General features: G+C 46.4%; 1 protein-coding gene across 2 annotated transcripts in view; it reads right to left on the bottom strand.

Annotated features, from left to right (window-relative positions):
* Nucleotides 1-11,909: 11,909 nt before the first annotated feature.
* The window catches only part of SLC16A1 (solute carrier family 16 member 1), a 50,827-nt gene continuing 43,525 nt past the window's right edge, over nucleotides 11,910-19,211 (bottom strand). For both annotated transcript variants that reach the window (XM_078072593.1, XM_078072594.1), the window contains exon 5: nucleotides 11,910-17,059. In XM_078072593.1, coding sequence (XP_077928719.1) covers nucleotides 16,788-17,059 — 272 coding nt within the window. In that variant the 3' untranslated portion in view covers nucleotides 11,910-16,787. The remainder of the gene's footprint in view (nucleotides 17,060-19,211) is intronic.

Genomic DNA, 19,211 nt, shown 5'->3' with positions numbered 1-19,211 from the left:
GAGAAAATCTCCAGGGGTGAAAGAAGGAGGGCGTGCAGCTTGGGCGCCGGCCCCGGGGGGAGCAGTGAGCGCGGGCGGGGGTGCAGGGGGGGTCCCTGGGGGGGGTGCAGGGGGGGTCCCTGGGGGCTCGGCCAGGAGCTCCTCAGCCAGCAGCGCGCCGGCGCGGGAGGAGGACGACGACGGCGGGGAACTGCAGCGCCGCTTCCGGCCACACGAGGGCGCCCCGCGCTGCCGCATCCAGCCTGGGGCGCTGGACCCGAGGGGGGCCGGGGAGGGCGCCTTCTGCGGGGTGAGGGGCAGCGGGGAGTAGGGGACGGAGGGAGTCCTGTCTGCCCCCAGACCGGCCCCCTCTCCAGGTTCCTCGTGTGGAAACCCTTGAAGAAGCGCCGTGTGAGGTCCCCCGGGCAACTGGACGCGCGGTGCCGGCTTCCCGGCCTGGGGAGTCGGTGCGCATGTGTCGGGGCTGCCTGCGTGGGGGAGGGGAATGTTTGTCGATCGGGGTGTGTGCTGTAGGTAGGGGCGTGGGTGTGGAGGTTTCCCCGGGGATGCCGTGGAGGGTGGGAGGGGGCGTGGGGAGGGGCAGTTCCTGCCCGCCGAGGGCGGTAACGAGGAGCGGAACCTGAAGCAAGGAGCAGCCCAAGTGGACTCGGCGCCTTCTCCCCGTCGGAGTCCGCGGAGGGTCTGACCGCGGCGAGAGGTGACTGGCCGCAGGTGGCCGGCGCCTCCCTCAGCCTGGCGCAGCGGGTTGGATAGGGAGAGTTTGCCTAGGGGTCTGCCACCCCCCACCCCCACCCCCACCCCCACCCCCATCCCCAGCCTTCTCATCGCCCAGCGAAGGCTGTGATGCACCGCGGCTGCCGGGTCCTGGGCTGCGGCTCAGGGACCCGGTGCCACCAAGATGTGCCCAGGGGCATAGTCCAGCAGAGGTCTTGTGACCTAAGAAACACCACTGGTCTCACTTTGACCAGAACATTTTTTTCTCCTGAAAGCTGCCTCGGGCCATGGCAGGGAGCCCAGGTTTGGAAGGGGGAGTGAAGTGTGGTGGAATATGCCACCCCCAAATACGCCCTTGGTCATAAGGCTTATTTTGAGCTGATTATTTGGACAAAATACAGACACCGGAGAAGCTCTTGAAAATAGTAGAAATTACTCTTTTGAAAGGGAAACGTACATTTGTAAAGGAAATAACCATTTGTAAGGGTGTCTCCCTCTCTGTAGTAGGAAGAGGTGACTCTCAGTCACAAGAGACTTACCCAATGAAGACAGCAGTGATTTAAATCTGCCTAAGAAGCTTTACGCTTGTTTACCCTGCTTTTCCAGGTAACCTCCGGTTCAGACCTTTCCCCACCACCCTCACCTTTTGTTCTTTAGCTGAAGATGTTGTTGAGGCTGCTGGTTTAGGCCCCCTGGGAGGACTGACTTTGTTTTTCTCTTATCTCAAATATATGCAGGAGATACACATATGAATAAACTGCTGTTTGTATTTCTCATGTTAATCTGTCTTTTATTACAGGGGTTTCAGTCAAGAACTCGGAAGGGTACAGGAACAATTAGTTTTCCGCTCCTACACGGGACCCAGCTACCAGGAGCCTAGAGGCTTCCCCCCCCCCCCCACCATGGGCACTGGGCAGCTACTGCACATGAATAAGCTCTGCGGGCTGTACCCTGGCCTGGCGTCTCAGCTGGGGATTTGGAGAGCATTAGGGTTAGTGCAAATTAAACCCAGGGTGGGAGGCTCAGGCCAGTAGGCTGAGGCCCTGGACAGTATCCCAGAGCAGGAGGATGAGGAAGTCCTGAGGCTTCTCAGAGCCAGAGTAGGAGAATAGCAAGCCTCAGGAGTCCTTAGGGTCCTGAAACAGGCTGGCGACAAAAGCAGGACTTTGCAGTGCCTAGGAGACCCCCTGCTGGGGAGGGGGGTGAAGAAGAACAGAGCCTCCCAGGGCCTCCCATCCGTCAATCCCTGCTGTCCTTGTTCTGTACACTTCATCTTTTCCAGGAGCTTCGATTCCCAGGACCAGGCAAACAACTACGAGAAAGATGTGAGAGAACATCTTCCTGGGATGTGACTACTTGAGGGAGTAGCAGGACCTGGCACGGAGCAGGGGTTCTGGGGAGCAAAGCTTTGTTACTCTGTAGTCATTTGGAAGAAGGCCGTAGTATCAGGTCTGGGTTGCTTAAAAGTCTAGTTCAGCCACTTAGTAGCCATGTGACCCTAAATGAGCACATTTCTCAGCCTAACTGAACCTTAGTTTCGTCATCTGCAAAGTGGCAACAATAATGATCTTACAGGGGCGACTGGGTGGCTCGGTCGGTTAAGCGACTGCCTTCGGCTCAGGTCATGATCCCGGGGTCCTGGGATCGAGCCCCATATCGGGCTCCCTGCTCCGCGGGGAGTCTGCTTCTCCCTCTCCCACTCCCCCTGCTTGTGTTCCCTCTCTCTCTGTGTCTCTCTCTCTCAAATAAATAAATAGAATCTTAAAAAAAAAAAAAAAAAGATCTTGCAGAGTTACGGAGATTCAGAAATTAGGAATGTAGAGTGTTTCCGGAACAGAAAGTGCTATTTACTGGCATTCTTTTCCAGGGCCCAGCACCCCAGGGGATGACTCCAGGCCGCTCACCTTTCTAAAAAAGCAGGCCTCCCTTCTAGGCTCCTACAATTGGCCTGCACTACTGTGATAGTGAATTGGTAAGAAGTTAGGATGTCAGCCAGGCAGTAAGTAATCGGCTACTGTCTTCCTGTTGAGAGCCTCGGGGGAAATGCCTTGGTTCCAAGGAGTGCATCTATTGGATGGCAGACCGCAAGTCTTCGGGGTGAACGTGCAGGTGGGCCTCTCCTTTCATCTGGGATCTCACAGCAGAAGGAATGCAGAACTCTCAAAGCAGAAAGAGACTAGGGTGGCTGCCTGTTCCAGCAGAGGTTGGAGCCCAGGGGCTTTGTCTAAGGCTCTGCTGATGCCCTTTGTACCTTTCAGTCATGGGGATGAGAGGTCATAGGTCAGGATCCTCCTACACAGGGAGAGGAGAGAAGGCCTGAATGTAGGCTCTGTGTCCACAGCCTCTCCCTGGCCACCCTCAGCCCCCCATCCCTGCTCCAGAGCCTCTCAGTCATCCAGTTCAAATTCCTTTAGGTGAGAAGGGGAGAAGCTTCCCTGGTTCCTGGCACATAAGAACTGCTTAACAAATGTTGGTGGAATTGAATTGCATGTAGGCCATAAGGTTCACGGGAGGGAAGAGGTTTTTTGTGAACTCAGTCCAGAGGCAGGGAGACTGTGGGTGAGCACCACCCCGGGATCCAGTGCCAGGAGCTGGTGGGGGCCCCACCCTTCCAGGTATATCTGGTGCTGAGACCTGGCAGCCACCCCAGGTTTCTCCCTGCTCCCACCCCCACCCCTCCTGTGCACTCTGCCTCCTGCTAAACTCCCAGCAGTCTGCTGTCTTTTCCCTGTCCTCTTCTAGGCATGCATTAGCTCCAGCCCAGGCTGCTGCAGTGTCATTGTTGACATCCTCACCTGCAGTCCTGCCCTCTCCAACTGATTCCTCAGACGGCAGCAAAGTGATATTTGGGAAACCAGAGTGGTGACTCTTGTCCCTGCTTAAATACCTACCATGGCTTCCCATTGCCCACAGGATAAAGCTTAAATTCTTCAAAATGCTGTGGAAGCCCCTGGAGATCTCCACGCCCCTGCATTCCTCTCCAGCTTCATTTCTTCCCCACCACCCTCACTCATCACTCTCGGACTGAGTTGTCTACTTGTGGAAAACGCCAAGCATCTTGCAGGGGTTTGTATATGTATATGCGCCCCTGAAGTGGAAATTAGCATTGAGAGACACACACACACACACACACACCCTTTCTTTCTTCCTGCTTAATTTGGTTAATTTGTAGTTTTTCCTTCCAGCCTTGTATTAGACTCTATACTACTGGAAAGCTGGCTCTTACCATTCTGCACCCCACCCCCACACTGGTGCAGGTGCGCCCCCTCTGCTCTCAGCTCCCTGTGCTCCCCAGGCTTTTAGGACAGACACACTGTTACACCAACCACAGTCCTTGGTGATTCCAGTCTCTGCTGGCCCTGGAGGGTCAGCCCTTCTTCAGGGTCGGGCTCTGTCTTGTTCGCTGTTGTATCTCCTGGGGCCTGGCCTGGAGCTGGCGGTCACCACCACCGGAGCCTCCCCAGAACCCTCCCCAGAACCGCCTTCCTTCAGCACCCGCTGTGTGCCTGGGGGGGGCGGGGTGAGCGCTCTCCAGGCACGAACGGGGTGTGGTTAACCTTCTGTGGCTGAGGAGCACCCAGGGCCCCTTCCCCCCTATTTCCTGGCCTTTGCAGGCAGAAAGCTACAGCTGCATTTCCCAGGCTGCCTCCTTCCAGAGCGTGGGTGCCCGCTGTGAGCCGCCTCTCGGGCCTCACCTGGGACTCGGAAGGTGGAAGGGAGCCAGAGGCCGCCTTCCTGGGCTTTGGCTGCTCCCTCCTGACACGCAGGGTCATGCAGACCTGCGTCTTTTCCTGCACTGCTGTCCTGGGCGCAGTCCCACCCCTGCTCACAGCCCCGTGGCTCCAGATGCCCCCAGCTCCGGAGGCTCCAGGGGGGGCAGAGCCTCTCAAGCCTCAGCCTTCCCTCCTCCCCTCCCCCATCCAGCCACCCCGACCATCCCCCAAGCACCTAAGCCCCGGTGTGAATCACTTTCTGCCCCAAATACCCCAGTGTTCGGATTTCTGCACGGAACTCTGGCTGATACAACCCTTGTTATCCTTCTTCTGCAGATGAGGGGACCGGGGCACAGAGGAGTGAAGTGACCTTCCCAGGGCCACATGGCCAGGGAGCACTGGAGCCGGGCTCTGAGGCCAGAGCCACCACACCCCCTGGCCTCGGTGGGAATGGGGTGAGGTGTAGCAGGTGCGGGAGGCGGCTGGGCGGGCTCGCAGGCCTAACAGCCGTGGCGGGTCCCGAGCAGGTGCTCCGTGTGTCTGCCCCTCCTGAGAAGGCAGCACAAGGGAGGCAGGGTCCTGGGGACCATCCCAGAGGCCGGGGCTGACCCAGATGGGATGTGGGGGGCAGGGAGGCTGCTAAGAGAGCCAGGCTGCTAAGAGAGACCCCGTTGGTCACCTCCCGTGGTTGGAGCAGCTCCGCAGTGTTGGGAGAAACACTTCAGTGATCGGGTCAAAATCAAAAGAGGTGGGTGGTATGGTGGAGGTGTCGCCAGGCCCGTGGGGCAGGAGGCTCACTTGGGCGGCACCGCCTTGGTGAGCTTAGAATGCTTTGGTCTTGTTGGTGTCCTAGGGTTGAATGGAGCCTGGGAGCCTGACGGACATCGGAGGCTCAGGTTTATACCAGAATTCAGAGGGAGAGTATGGCAGGCACTCAGACTGACTGTTCCTGCCAACATGGTACATATATCATTTCCTATTAGGCAGCTAAAACTATAGAGGCGGCCAGAGCATTGTCTAGTGAGGAGAAAAGTAAATCCAAGGAGTTGGTTGGTGCTTCAAGTATTTAAATGAGGCCAGTCTTTGACTGACTACATCTGAGGGCATTGAGCAGGACAGCCAACCTGCCAGTTTCGTCTCCCTGGACAGGTCCTTCTCTGGAGCCCCCATTCATTCATCCTTTCTTTTTATATATTCAACAAATGAGTCCTATCAGATAGTAAGCATATTCAGATACTCCCTGCCTCACAGAGCTTGAATTCTAGGGGACAACACATTTTCCTGAGTTTCCTTGTTGATTATCCCCCTTTCAACATACTGCCTTTCAGCTGCTGAGTACCGTTTTCTTTGCAATGGCTTTTTTTTTTTTTTGAAGATTTTATTGATTGATTTGAGAGTGAAAGAGAGAGCACGCGCATGTGTGAGTGGTAGGGGGGCGCAGAGGGAGAGAATCTCAAGCAGACTCTCCGCTGAGTATGGAGCCCGATGTGGGGCTCAATGCCACGACCCTTAGATCATGACCAGAGCTGAAACCAAAAGTCAGAAACTTAACCTACTGAGCCACCCAGTCGGCCCTGCAATGACTTTAAATGAGCTAGTTCCCTAAGTAAGACTTGGGGAATGCTTTAGGGTTGCCCCTGCCCATAATAAGGACTTCCATTCCCAGAGATCTGAGGGAACTCAGATTCTCCATGGCCACCCATCTGGCAACAAACGTCCAGCCACAGGTAGGAAGAGGAAGGGTTCTGACTATGGGTGTAGAACAGATACTTCTTCATTGATTTCTCTGAGGCCGCGCAGAGCCTCACGGGGATCTCCTGTGTTTTGCCTTTCATCAAACCTGGGCTTGGGCAACATTGTGAGCAGTTCCCCTGAGTTTCTGAAGTTTGGCTTCTGGACTTACAGGGCCCTCATCACACTATGTCGTAAGCCTTGATTTCCTTTTATTTCCCACAATAGACTGAGTGCTTCTTGAAAGCAGAGACCAGGCCTCATTCCTCTATCTTCCTAGCCTAGCCCAGGGCCTGGCACGGTCCGTGTTTAACACCTGCTTGCCAGTTGCTTCTTCCCTGGCCCCAACACAGCTCTCTGGATGCTCTTCTCCAAGGAGAAATGTAGCCTTCCCTTTCTCTACCCAGCTCAAATGTCACCTCCTGCAGAAACTTCTCCAGCCCCTAAAATCAAAAGGGATCGATGAGTTTGCGTGTCGTTCCCTCTCATCTCAAGCAGCTCACAGCTGGTAGGGTCTAGAAAGGCAAACTGATGAGTGCTGTGCACTATTATGCGAGGAAAAATTGTGAGGCTTTATAAATGGGCAAAGGATTCCTGGGTGTTCTGTCAATGGAAGGCTGTGAGTTTTCTAGGGTTCCGGGCCATCTGGCTCTATAAGGGTCTCCGCATCTGTCTGTCTTCTGCTGGGCTATACTACAGCTCTGTGGAGATGGAAGCTCACCTGTAGAGGGCTGACAGCAGTACACATGTTCCCTGTCTGACGTACAGTGCACATTGCTCCTGTTGATGGCAGTGCAAATGCATTCTGTCCAGTAGAGAAATCTCCATAAATCTACTTCTCAATTGAAACAGTTGTAAAATCTTACTGCTTCCCTCCCTAATGAGTTATATAAATATGTATTTTTATATCTGTATGAGAGTTAAGATTTTACCTTTTTTTTTTTTAGATTTTATTTATTTGAGAGGAGAGAGAGAGCGTGCAAGCTGGGAGAGGAACAGAGGGAGGAGGAGGAGCAGGCTCCACGCCCAGCACAGAGCCCTACGTGGGGCTCGATCCCACGACCCTGAGATCATGACCTGAGCCGAAACCAAGAGTCAGAACTTTAACTGACTGAGCCACCTAGGCATCCCTGAATTTATTTTATTTTTTTATTTTTAAAAATAGTTTATTTATTTGACAGAGAGAGAGAGAGAGAGAACACAAGAAGGGGGGAGCGGCAGGCAGAGGGAGAGGGAGAAGCAAATTCCCCACTGAGCAGGGAGCCCAATGTGGGGCTCATTCCCAGGACCCTGGGATCATGACCTGAGCCGAAGGCAGACGCTTAACCGACTGAGCCACCCAGGTGCCCTGGTGTCCCTGATTTTACCTTTTTAAAAAAAGATTTATTTATTTGAGAGAGAGGGAAAAAAAAAATGTGAGCAGGGGGAAGGGCAGAGAGAGAGGGAGAGAATCTCAAGCAGATTCCCTGCTGAGTGCAGAACCTGACCTGGGGCTCAATATCACGACCCTGAGATCATGACCTGAGCCAAAATCAAGAGTCAGACACTTACAACTGAGCCACCCAGGTGCCCCTATGATTTTACCATTTTGAAAATTATTCTTTGGCAGTGGGAAGAACTATCTAGGACAGAGGTAGTGATAATTCCTACTGAGCATTTATTCAGGTACTATGCTAAGGGTCTTATAGACATTGCCATATTTAATCTTCATGGCAACCCTATAAGGTAAGTTCTCCATTTTATGGATGTACAAACTGTGGCCTAGAGGTTAAATAACTTGCTTAAGGACTCAGAATTAGTAAGTGGCCTACTTGGAATTTGTACCCAAGACCTGGGATTTGACACAGATCCATACTCTATGCTATACACATAAGGACAATTAAAAATGAATTGGGGGTGGGGTGCCTGGGTGGCTCAGTCAGTTGGGCATCTGCCATCGGCTCAGGTCATGATCCCAGAGTCCTGGGATTGAGTACTGCACCAGGCTCTCTGCTCGCCAGGGAGCCTGCTTCTCCCTCTCCTCCCTGTTCCTGCTCTCTCTCGCTCTCTCTCTCTCTCAAATAAATAAAATCTTAAAAACAGGAAAAGAACTGGGGAATCAGTAAGGCCTCCTGTAAGAGGAAACATGAACTGAGTTTCAAAGGATGAGTAGGAGTTGGTGCAGAGAGAGGAGAGAGGGGTTACCAGGCACAAGTGAGCACATAGGAAGGCCGGGAGGTCTAAACTAGGGCCAGCATTACTAGGACATTCAGTTGGGCGGGAGAGCAGGGTGCGGCTGAGGACTGGCAGGAGATAAGACCGGAGCAGTACACGGGTGCTGATCGCTGATTGAGAAGGGCTCCTGGGGGTCAAGCTGAGATCGGACTTTATCCTCAAGCTATAGAATTTTAAGCAGAGGAGTGACACGGTTAGATGAGTTTTATTATTTTTATCTTTATTGCTTGTATTTGAAATTATAAAAGCAGCTGAGAGACTTGGTCTTTTTAGAGAAATAATTTTGACAGCAGTGTTGAGGTTGGATTGGAGGTGGGGAGAACAGAGGTAGGGAGGCTGTTAAAAGCCAAGCCTGTGGTAGGGAACAAAAGGAGGGGATGAAGGGAGAAACAGGAAAGCAGTTCAGTCTACACATTTGGGCAGCTGATGAGGCACGTGGGGGTAGGAACGGGGAGACGGAGGGAGGGCCTTGGGCAAGAGTGGAAGTTTAGGAACCCTCCCAAGTGCTTGCCTGACCTACTGCAGGCTGGTTCTTGCTCATTTTAATCGTTGGAGAAGCAAGATAGTACTTGGAATTTAAAAGGAGAAGGGTTGTTAATCAAAAGTAAAGCTCTGGGCGCCTGGGTGGCTCAGTTGGTTAAGCGACTGCCTTCGGCTCAGGTCATGATCCTGGAGTCCCTGGATCGAGTCCCGCATCGGGCTCCCTGCTCGGCGGGGAGTCTGCTTCTCCCTCTGACCCTCCCCCCTCTCATGTGCTTGCTCTCTCTCATTCTCTCTCTCAAATAAATAAATAAAAAATCTTTAAAAAAAAAAAAAAAAAGTAAAGCTCTCCTTTTGAGGAGCATATATAAATAAATAGGGCCTGACAGATAGGCACCCAGGCCCTTCTCTTTTGGTCTCAAAGCGGGGAAAGAAGCAATGAGAAAGGAAAAGAAAGACAAATCACAATGACAAGAAGCATTAGAAACCTTCTCTTGATAATTATTGATGTACAGATTGTTAGCACACCAGGTGATTTCTAATCCTAGCCCAATTCCCTTCCTGGCTTCTTAATGGCTGCTGGCCACTTTCTCTTGGGACCTGGCCAGAGTAAGCTCAGGAAATGCAAACTTTTAATTCTGGAATTAGTAAAGCATATTAGGAAAGGAAATCCACAAGTGAAGAAATCACATTATGAATTCCAAAGCCAAGGGAAAGGATTGTTAAATTAGATTGTGAATTCATTGGGAGCAGGACCATTTTACTCATTTTGGTGCAGGACCCGAGTGATTGGTCTGGTCACTGTTCCAAGATTACCCAGGATTCGGCCTCTTCCATTCTTGGGAGTTCTCCAAACTTCCATCCAGTACCTTCAGCTCTAGCCGCTGAGCTGTCTGCAGTCTTGCTTTGCACTCTTCTGCAGCAGGGGAGATGCCCTGCTCGGATGAAGACCCAACTAAAGGGTCAATATTCTTCATTACACCTATCTCCCCAGGATTTTGCATGAATCAGGTAACAGAATATACTCAAAAAGCCTTTGAAAACTCTGATGAGCCATACAGATGTTACCTGCTGTTCTTTATTCCTTGTTGTTCTGGCTGATGACTAATTGACACTTGCTATTTTTTTAGAAAGATTTATTGGGGCGCCTGGGTGGCTCAGTCATTAAGCGTCTGCTCAGGTCATGACCCCAGGGTCCTGGGATCGAGCCCCGCATCGGCTCCCTGCTCCGCAGGAAGCCTGCTTCTCCCTCTCCCCCGCTTGTGTCCCCTCTCTCGCTGTCTCTCTCTCTGTCAAATAAATAAAATCTTAAAAAAAAAAAAAGAAATATAAAAAGATTTATTTATTTGAGAGAGAGAGCACGCGGGGGAGGGGCAGAGGGAGAGAGAGAATTCTTAGCAGACTCCTCGCAGAGCCCATCTCATGACCCCGAGATCACGACCTGAGACAAAATCGAGAGTCCGACACTGAACTGACTGAGCCACCCAGGCACCCTGCTATTTAATTTTTAACACTATGAGCTCAATGTAATGCTACTATACACTCAACAGAATGCTGGGTACTTTTACACTTAATCCTCACAATTTCATTATGTTTATTTTACCAGAGGCTCAGAGAAATTAACTTGCTCAAGAATATACTTTTTGTCCTTTTTAGGGTTAAAGAATTCTCCATGTGCTGCCCCGCCCCCCCACAACACTTACTACACAGTCCTTCCCATTAGACTAGAAGCTGTGGGTGCCAGGAACAAAATTTTGTTCACTGTTCTCGCTATTCAGCAAATAAGCACATAGATGTTAAAAACACCAAAATACTGTTTTCCTTATAACCTAGTGTTCACTGTCCGTCTTCTGCTCCTAGAATGTAAGATACATGGGAAGACCTACTGTGCTTTGCTCATGGTTGGATTCTCAAAGCCTAGAACAATGCTTGGGACATAGTTAAGAATCCAGTAAATACTTGCTGGTAAATAAATGAGAGCTGTGCAGACAGGCAAATTCTCCTTTTTGTGACATCAGTGCATTTTTTTCTGATGCTGATTCCAGTAAGATAATGTTTAAGTCTACAACACTGTGATGTGGGTAAGTGCTGAATGCTCTGGCTGAGTTAAACATTCACTTGCAGCAAAATGATGATCTGAGGGGGAACCACAGGAATGCTGTCCCCAAGAGCACGGTCTCCAGGAAGGGGGCACCGCAGGCTGACACAGGTGGCCCATGGACTCATGCCCCACAGCTCTGGTCCAGACCAGCAAAATCATGACTTGAGACCACTGTGCTCTTGAGTTCCATGTCTCATCCTCCACCCTTTCACCACATGCAACTCTTGAAGAAGCAGGAAAAAATAACCTGCTTGTAATAATCATCAGCTTCATTTTCTTAGGAGTCATGTTCCTTGCCAGAACCCTTCTAGATCAACTGTACTATTTTTTCCCTGTGTAAACCAGTATTACATGCTACATTAAATATTTTCTTTTAGTGTAAAAGTTACCATCACATTAAGAAAATTTAGAATGTGGGAAAATATAGAAAAAGTCACGTCTAATTTTACCAGTCACAAAGTGATAAGTCTATTTGTATATGTTCTTTCCCCTGCCATGCATGTGTATATATGCATGTGTGTGTATATGTATATATACATAGGAACTTGCATCATGGTAGCTTGTGTTCTTTTTTTTTATATAAAGATTTTATTTATTTGTCAGAGAGAGACAGCGAGAGCACAAGCAGGGGGAGTGGCAGGCAGAGGAAGCAGGCTCCCCGCGGAGCAGGGAGCCCGATGTGGGGCTCAATCCCAGGACCCTGGGATCATGACCTCAGCCAAATGCAGGCACTTAACCAACTGAGCCACCCAGGTGCCCCTGTGTTTTGCCTTTCTGTTTAACATCGTGCCATGTTTATACCACAAGGCCATAATAACCATTCATTTAAATAATTACTGATATACACTTTAGGATTAAAGACAGACATTTTTCTTATATAAATTCCAAATCTGGAATTCTTAGAAAGATGTGAACTCATGGCACTTGACACACATCATGAAATTGCTGTCAATATGTTAGTTAAATACCAATTTATTCGGCCACTAAATGATAATTTATACTTTAAATCATGTTATCACTACATTATCAACGTAGTACAAAAAAATTAAGACCTCAAGTCTTCAATTTGCATTTAAGAACACTGCTGAGACAGACAACTTTAATCATGACTGGTTACTAGTTATATTTCTTCTTTTAGAATCATCACAGATATTGAGAGGAAATGTTTATCTGCTGTTAGTTGGGCCTCTCTTCCTTGGAGATGGTGTACTGTTAGAGCATCAGGAGCAAGGGTTTTGGGACTCACATCCCTCTTGTGAGCAAGAGCTGGGCATGTATGCCCCAACCTCAGAAATTGTTCATTTCATCCATTCATTTACCAAAGAAAGACCATTACGTTTATAAGAATAAAAGGAGGATCTGATCAAAAGGAGAATTTGATAATTTAGCTAATATTCTTTATTTATTTTTTATTTTTCAAGTAGGCTCTACACCCAACGTGGGGCTTGAACTCAAACCCTGAGATGGAGAGTTGCACGCTCTTTTGACTGAACCAGCCAGGCGCCCCAAATTTAGCTAATAACTATCTTTAAAAGTCACTTCCAAACTATCCTAAGTAATGATCCATCTTGGGAATTAGAAGAGCAATTTTTTCCCCAAGTATTAATTTTCTTTGATTTTTTTTTTTTATAGTCAGGTATTTACATTCGTGAAGCCCTTATTTAACATAAGCTCTCACATATCAACTAACCTTCCTGATAACCCTGGGGGGGAGGTGGTACTAATTATTATTAACACCTTACAGAAGAAAAAAACCTGATGCTTATGGAGGCTCGGTAACTTGGTTGAGGTCACACAGCCTCAATTTGAACTCAGGTAGCTTATACGGTTAAGCAAGCAGCAGGCTGCAATTCCACGGCTAGCTATCCCAGTCTCCTCTAGGCAAGTCAGGGTAAAAGTTAGCAAAATGAAGTAAATCCAGTACTGTTCAGCTCAAGAAGATAATCTACACATACACATGGGTACTCTTCCCAATCACTGTCATTTGAATGATTTTGTCACTATGGCCCAGACTGGATGGGGGGAAAAAGGGGAGACTGAATCTAAAATGCTAAAGCTAGAACACATTTCAGAAGTGATGTACTTGAAACCCTCTAAATGCTTCTACCCTCTGAAGTAACTTGGCTTAATTGCTCAAATCTGGGCAAGCCAAGCAAGTTTGGGCTGTCGCTTCCTGTCAAGAACTGAAAGAATTTTCATATTGACACAAGTCTGTCATTAACCTCTTTCTTCATGTCTTCTAGGCAAATGCCTGACCTGATTATTAAGACAACCCATGTCGCAAAGGTGGAAATTTACTGTTCACCTTTCCTCATCTTTCCAAGCAAAACAGGGAGAGGGGGTGCATACCTGATTATTAGGTTTGTTATACTATGAACCATTTGCTAGGTAAAACCCAGACATTTAGGTTTTTCATACAAACCGATACCCAATTTATCATTCTGAAATTCAATACAGTCAAACACTGACTCATACAAAAATATTAAATGGCTTTTAACAATTTTTTTTCTTTTTAAAATACAGGATTAATATTGACATATGTATCTATGATACAAACATAAACTAAATTCAGACAACCCAAGAATTCAGAGGATTAGTCATCTGCGTGATTAAATCAGGGATAAAAACACCTCTGAATTTTCCATAATTTGTTTTTACCATCATGCTTTCCTGAATATTTTGTAGAAATTATTCATTTATCATGACTAGTTAAGATAATTTAAATTCTCAACAGACTGGAGTATAGCACACTAATTAATACAGTCTTGTCACCATGATCTTCTGTCATTGACCAACCTATCAGTTTCTTAATTTTCCAGCTTTGGCTGGGGAGCCTGTTTCAGAGTATGCTCTTAAACACTGCCAAGCCTTTTTAGGCCCTACAACTACTTAAGAGCTGTATATGTTCTGTGACTTATGGAAGGTGTGGGACAGAAAACAAAGATAGACAGGTGCTCTTTGCATACATTTATGTTTCCAAAGCAGCCTGTGAATTGGAAGAAAACAGTCCTCACATGGAGTAAAGGACAATAGACTGGATCAGAAAGCCCAGCTGCTTCCCGGTGTTGAACACAACCTACAACACAAAGAGAATTCACTGACTGATAACAAAGAATAGATGGCACAGAGTAGGCCTATACTGGGTTTTAGTGTTGGCTGTTACCAAAACTAATCTTGAATAAATACTTTAATCCTGCCTCTTCAGGGGGAAAAAGTCAGGGTTGCACTGGGCAATAAAAGGTTTAATTCCAGCTTTGAAACAGTTTTTAACCCTTCACTAACAAGATTCAACTATTGAACAAAGACTAAGCAGGGTCTTAGGTATGGACGTAGCTCAACAATTGGGATGAAGTGATGGGGTTCAGGACAAGGCTGTCCCAAAATGTGCCACTTTGGCATGTGGAGTATTTGAGCTGAAGGCAGCCAATGCCTAACAGACTGAAGAAGAGCTTTTTACCTCACCTGTAATTGCCTAAAAGAATTTAGATAGGGAGCCTGTACCAGGAAGAGCGGTATTACCTTTTTTTTTTTTTAAACACAAGACTTCTCTGCATGGCATGGTTTACCAAACATTTGCTCTTCCCATCTTCTTGTAAATTGTCTTTATTCCTTTTGAAGCCGCAGACCCTACCCACCCCTCCTTAGCTTTGGATGGCTTGTAAGTCTCAGTTGCCTGATTGTTTTTGACCCTCTCGTGTCTATGTGAAGTTCCCGTTATGTATGAAATTAAATTTTTCTCATATCTTATCTGTCTTATGTCAATTTAATTATTAGGCCATCCAAAGAACCTAGAAAGGGTAAGGTTTTCCTCCCTTACAGGAGAAAATAATCCTGTACTACTCCTCCTCCTCCACCCTACCCCTTTCCCATTTCCTTTACTTATATTACCTCATGGACAGTGATCCTCATTTTTATGGAAGGGGAAAGGAGGCACAAAGAGATTATGGACTCGGGTCGATGGAAAACAGCAGAGTCCCAACTGGAGCCAAGCCTGCCAACAATCACAGCAGGCTTCTCCCCTCAAATTCCTTCTCCATCTGCCATGACACTCAGGCATTGAAAGGGAATTTTCATTGTGTTCTTAAGGTTAGCTGCTTTGGATGCTTTCAGAGAGGTAATTTCAAAATTCCCCTCTTCCTTGCCTTAAAGAAAAGGAGGAAAGAAGAAAAGTAAAAATAAGCCATATACACAGCTCCCACAGCACACAAGCTGAATGATTTAATATTAGCAAGGGCCAAATTGGATCTTGATAATGAAAATGAAGACACAATAATATTTTCTCAAGAAAATAAACATTTGGAGGGAGAAGCATTTCTTAAAAAAAAGAAAAAAAAAAGTTTATTTGGAAAAGCCAGCCTCTTACACAAAAGGTTTTGTACCTATACTTCACTGTGTCAATTACAATGATATTTTTAAATGCACTGAATATAATTTATTGAGTGTCTATCATTATCTTCTTGTGCATTTTAGAAGATATTAGGTTAAAAAATATTTACAGATTTCATTCTGGTCCATCCTCCCTATCCTTATACTAAACTCATTTCTCTACTTTTCAAGTAAGTAAAAAGGGTCACAATACTTTAGTTTTGTGTGGAGTAGTAAGAATGTGTCCAATAATTATAAGCAAAACATAATTTTTTTCAGGCCTCAGAAAAAGAAAAGGAGCAACTTCCCTCCCAATCTTATTCTTACTGGTTTGCCTGAGGCCAAATCACTCTGGCTTTCTTTTATTAGCGAACATTAAAAAAAAACAAACAAGCACACAAAGATTGAATATCTCACACACAGCTCTAAGCTAGACACAGATATAAATGGAACCACTATGAATCAATGGGGGAAAATTCCAGGAAAAATCAACAACAAAAAAATTCTAAGTCTCACAGTTTAACTGAGGTTTTGGTAAAACTGAAGCTGAATTCAGCTGCTGTTTGAAATATCTGTCTACATTTAATTAGATGTGTTGTATTTACTAAGGAGGTACAAATATATACTTTTGCATATTTTAAAATTAACTTTTATAGTGAAAAATACTAAGTAATTTCAAAGGGGGCAATGGTCTATAACCACTCAAAATTTGTCTTTGAAAAGCGAAAATAGTAATTTAATGAAATAAATTCTCAAGCACTAATAATATTAGCATCCCAAGAAAAGATTCCAGAGGGGTGCTGATGAGTACAATGTGTCTAGAACGGCCAAGATGTTTCCAAAGTTTTATGCCTTAAATTTCCTAAATATATACCTTATCAGGCACTATGCCAGGCAACTACTGATGCAAGGAAAATATTTTAGTCAGGATTTTATAAAATCCCAACTTCCAACCAGTATTTCTATTCATAAATCTTCCAGTGGTGATGTCTGACAGTATATTACAAATAACAATGAAGCAAGATTAATTTTAAATTTTAAATTTGTCTGAAACAAGTTAGTTGTTATTTTTCCTTATAACATAACACTTAAAATAGATGAATTCAGCAGAATGGTTTAAAAAGTTAAGGCTCCCTAAAGAGTTCTAAAGACTAAAACTTAAGGCACATATTAAAATCTTCTGGACACTGTTAAAAGCTAGGATTTAAACAAACAAACAAACAAAAAAAACCCCCACACTACATCCTTCTCTCATTCTTTGCCAACCACTCCCTCCCCAAAGGTATGGCATTTTTAATTCAGGCTGCTGGTAAGGAGTGAAAACAAAACTTCCATCACTGAACACCTGGTACAATTCCCACACACATGTCCACTATTGGCATTGAGCACCACTGCTGGATTACAGGCCAGTAGATATTTTCAGGGATCTTGGGTCACAGCTGCTTCATTGACCCTTGGGCCCCAAAGGTTTAGACTGGACTCTCCTCCTCTTTGGGACTTCCTTCTGTGTCTTTCTGCTCTGCAGATTCTGCTGCATATTCTTTTGGCTTCTCAGCAGCATCCACACTGGTCTCCTCCTCTTTACTTTCCTTTTTCTGCTGCTTCTCTGCTTTCTGCTCTTTTGCCACAAGTTGATAATTGATGCCCATGCCAATGAAGAGATAGATGCCTGATATAATGAGGATCACACCACATGCCCAGTAGGTGTATTTGTAGTCTCCATAGATGTCATTCAGACGACCTAAAGATATCCAAAACAAAGTTATGTGGACAAAAGTAACCAAGTATACCTTCCCCAAAGAGAGCTGAAGGATCCACTCAAAGAAGATGTCAACCAATCCTCAAAGAGCCCACAAATGACAGATTCATCTAAAAAGGAACTGTTAACAATGATCTCATCTTTTATGATGGCACATTTGATTTTAGATGGCCTTGCATATCCCGTTACTTTTGCACCTTGAAAGTAATGAAATCTTGGCCAATTGGAATGGGGAAAGACCCAGAGATCACCTAGAATCAAGTCTCTCCCTTCACAATGGAAAAATCTGTTGCTCAAAAGAGGTGTAGGAGTCTTGCCCCAGGCCCCAGAGCTAATTGCAGTCCCCGGCCAATGCTCTTTTGCTGACATCAGCATTCCCAAAAAGCGGCCCTGGGGACACTTGTCTAAGCTACAAAATTAACTAACAGCAACACCTTTCCACCATCCTAAGTGCTTAGCCCTCACGACAGGCAGCATCTGTCATCACGCTCACTGTCTACAAAGTCAGACTTAAGAAAAGGCACATCCTAGGCTCCGCCAGTGAAGAGTCACCACGCGCATTAGCATATTAAAGGTTTTGCAAGGTCCTCTAGTAGAGCAATCTATCACACTTGGTGTTCCCCAAATGTTTTTGGCCATGAAATCCTCACGACAGTAGAATTTATTAGCATCTCACAAACTGGCACGTTAAGGAATAAACTCTGGAAAACCCTACTCTATACCTCAGAGAAGGACTGAATAGAACCAATTCAAACAGGATTCCACGTGCTTTTCTAACTCAGGGCACTGGCCATCCAGCCAAACTTACTGAGCCTACGCATGCACCAGGCACTGGGCTGCTGGCCGTGAGGATAAGGGAGAGCAGAGGAGAAAACCTCCACAGTTCAGTGGACAAGAGAAATGTTAATCAAATAATTACACAAACCGTGACAAGGAGGGTTTGCAAGCAGAAAATCGGGGGTTGGCAGCAGCAAGCAGGGTCAGGAAGGCTTCTCTCAAAGTGTAAATGAAGCAGAGACCTAGAGGGGGATGGGAGTTATCCAGGAGGAGGGGACGGCAGAAGGCTGTGGCCAGGGAACAGCAAGTGCAAAGGCAGGTGGGAGGAAGCGGGGTGTGAGAGGGAAGGAGGAAGGGCGGGGCTGCTGGAGCAGAGAGAACAAAAGGTGAGTGACAGGAAATGAGGCTGGAGACACTGGTGGCCAGGCTGGGGGGGCGCCTCGAAGGCCACTTTAGGGAATCTGATCTCCACCCTGAGAACAATGGGAAGCAACTGGAAAGATCTAATCAGCTGGGCTATCAGGTTTGCATTTGCACAGATAAATTTTGCCTGCAGAGTAGAAAAGATTGAAGGCCAGATAGAATGGATATGGGTAGACCCGCCAGGAGGCTCGTGGATGGAGCAGCCCAGATGGGAGACAGGAGCTGTGGACAGGGTGGTGGTGTGATGGAAAAGTGGGCCCATTAGAAAGAGATTTAGGAGATGAAAACTGACAAGACTTGGCAATCACTGGATATGGGGAGGAAGAGAACAATATCAAAAGATAGCTGTAGGACTTCTTTCATGTATCCTCACTCACTAGCCAAATCATACTTTTAAGAAGTATACATCTAAAAGGAGGGCCAAATTATATTTTCACGAATGTTATCTAATGAGCTATTAATTTAAAAAATGAAGTATTTAATAACCTTAGGAAACAGTTCCCAAATTATATACTCACTAGCCATATGATATACGGCAAATTATTTAACCTTTCAAAGTTTCTATTTCTTATGAAGTAGGAACTATGACAGTCCTATTTCATAGGCTTGTGAGATATACGAGGATATAGAAAATGGTTAGAGCAGTCCCTGGTAAACCATGAGCTTACATGGTAGCTATTATCAGCGGTGGAGTTGTATTTTACATGTTTTTCTACAACAAGCACGTAAGTTTTTGTTGTTGTTGTTGTTGTTGTTGTTTGCTTTTTAATTTTTTTTATTATTATGTTATGTTAGTCACCATACATTACATCATTAGTTTTTGATGTAGTGTTCCATGATTCATTGTTTGCGTATAACACCCAGAAGCACGTAAGTTTTTTGAAGACAAAACATAATTCAAAAAAGAATGCCATTTGTAAAAATATTTGATTCA

The sequence above is a fragment of the Halichoerus grypus genome, chromosome 5 (genome assembly GCF_964656455.1).
Source record: "Halichoerus grypus chromosome 5, mHalGry1.hap1.1, whole genome shotgun sequence".
Classification (NCBI taxonomy): Eukaryota; Metazoa; Chordata; class Mammalia; order Carnivora; family Phocidae; genus Halichoerus; species Halichoerus grypus.
Note: the sequence above shows the minus strand (reverse complement) of the source record. Positions and strands in the feature narration are given on the sequence as shown.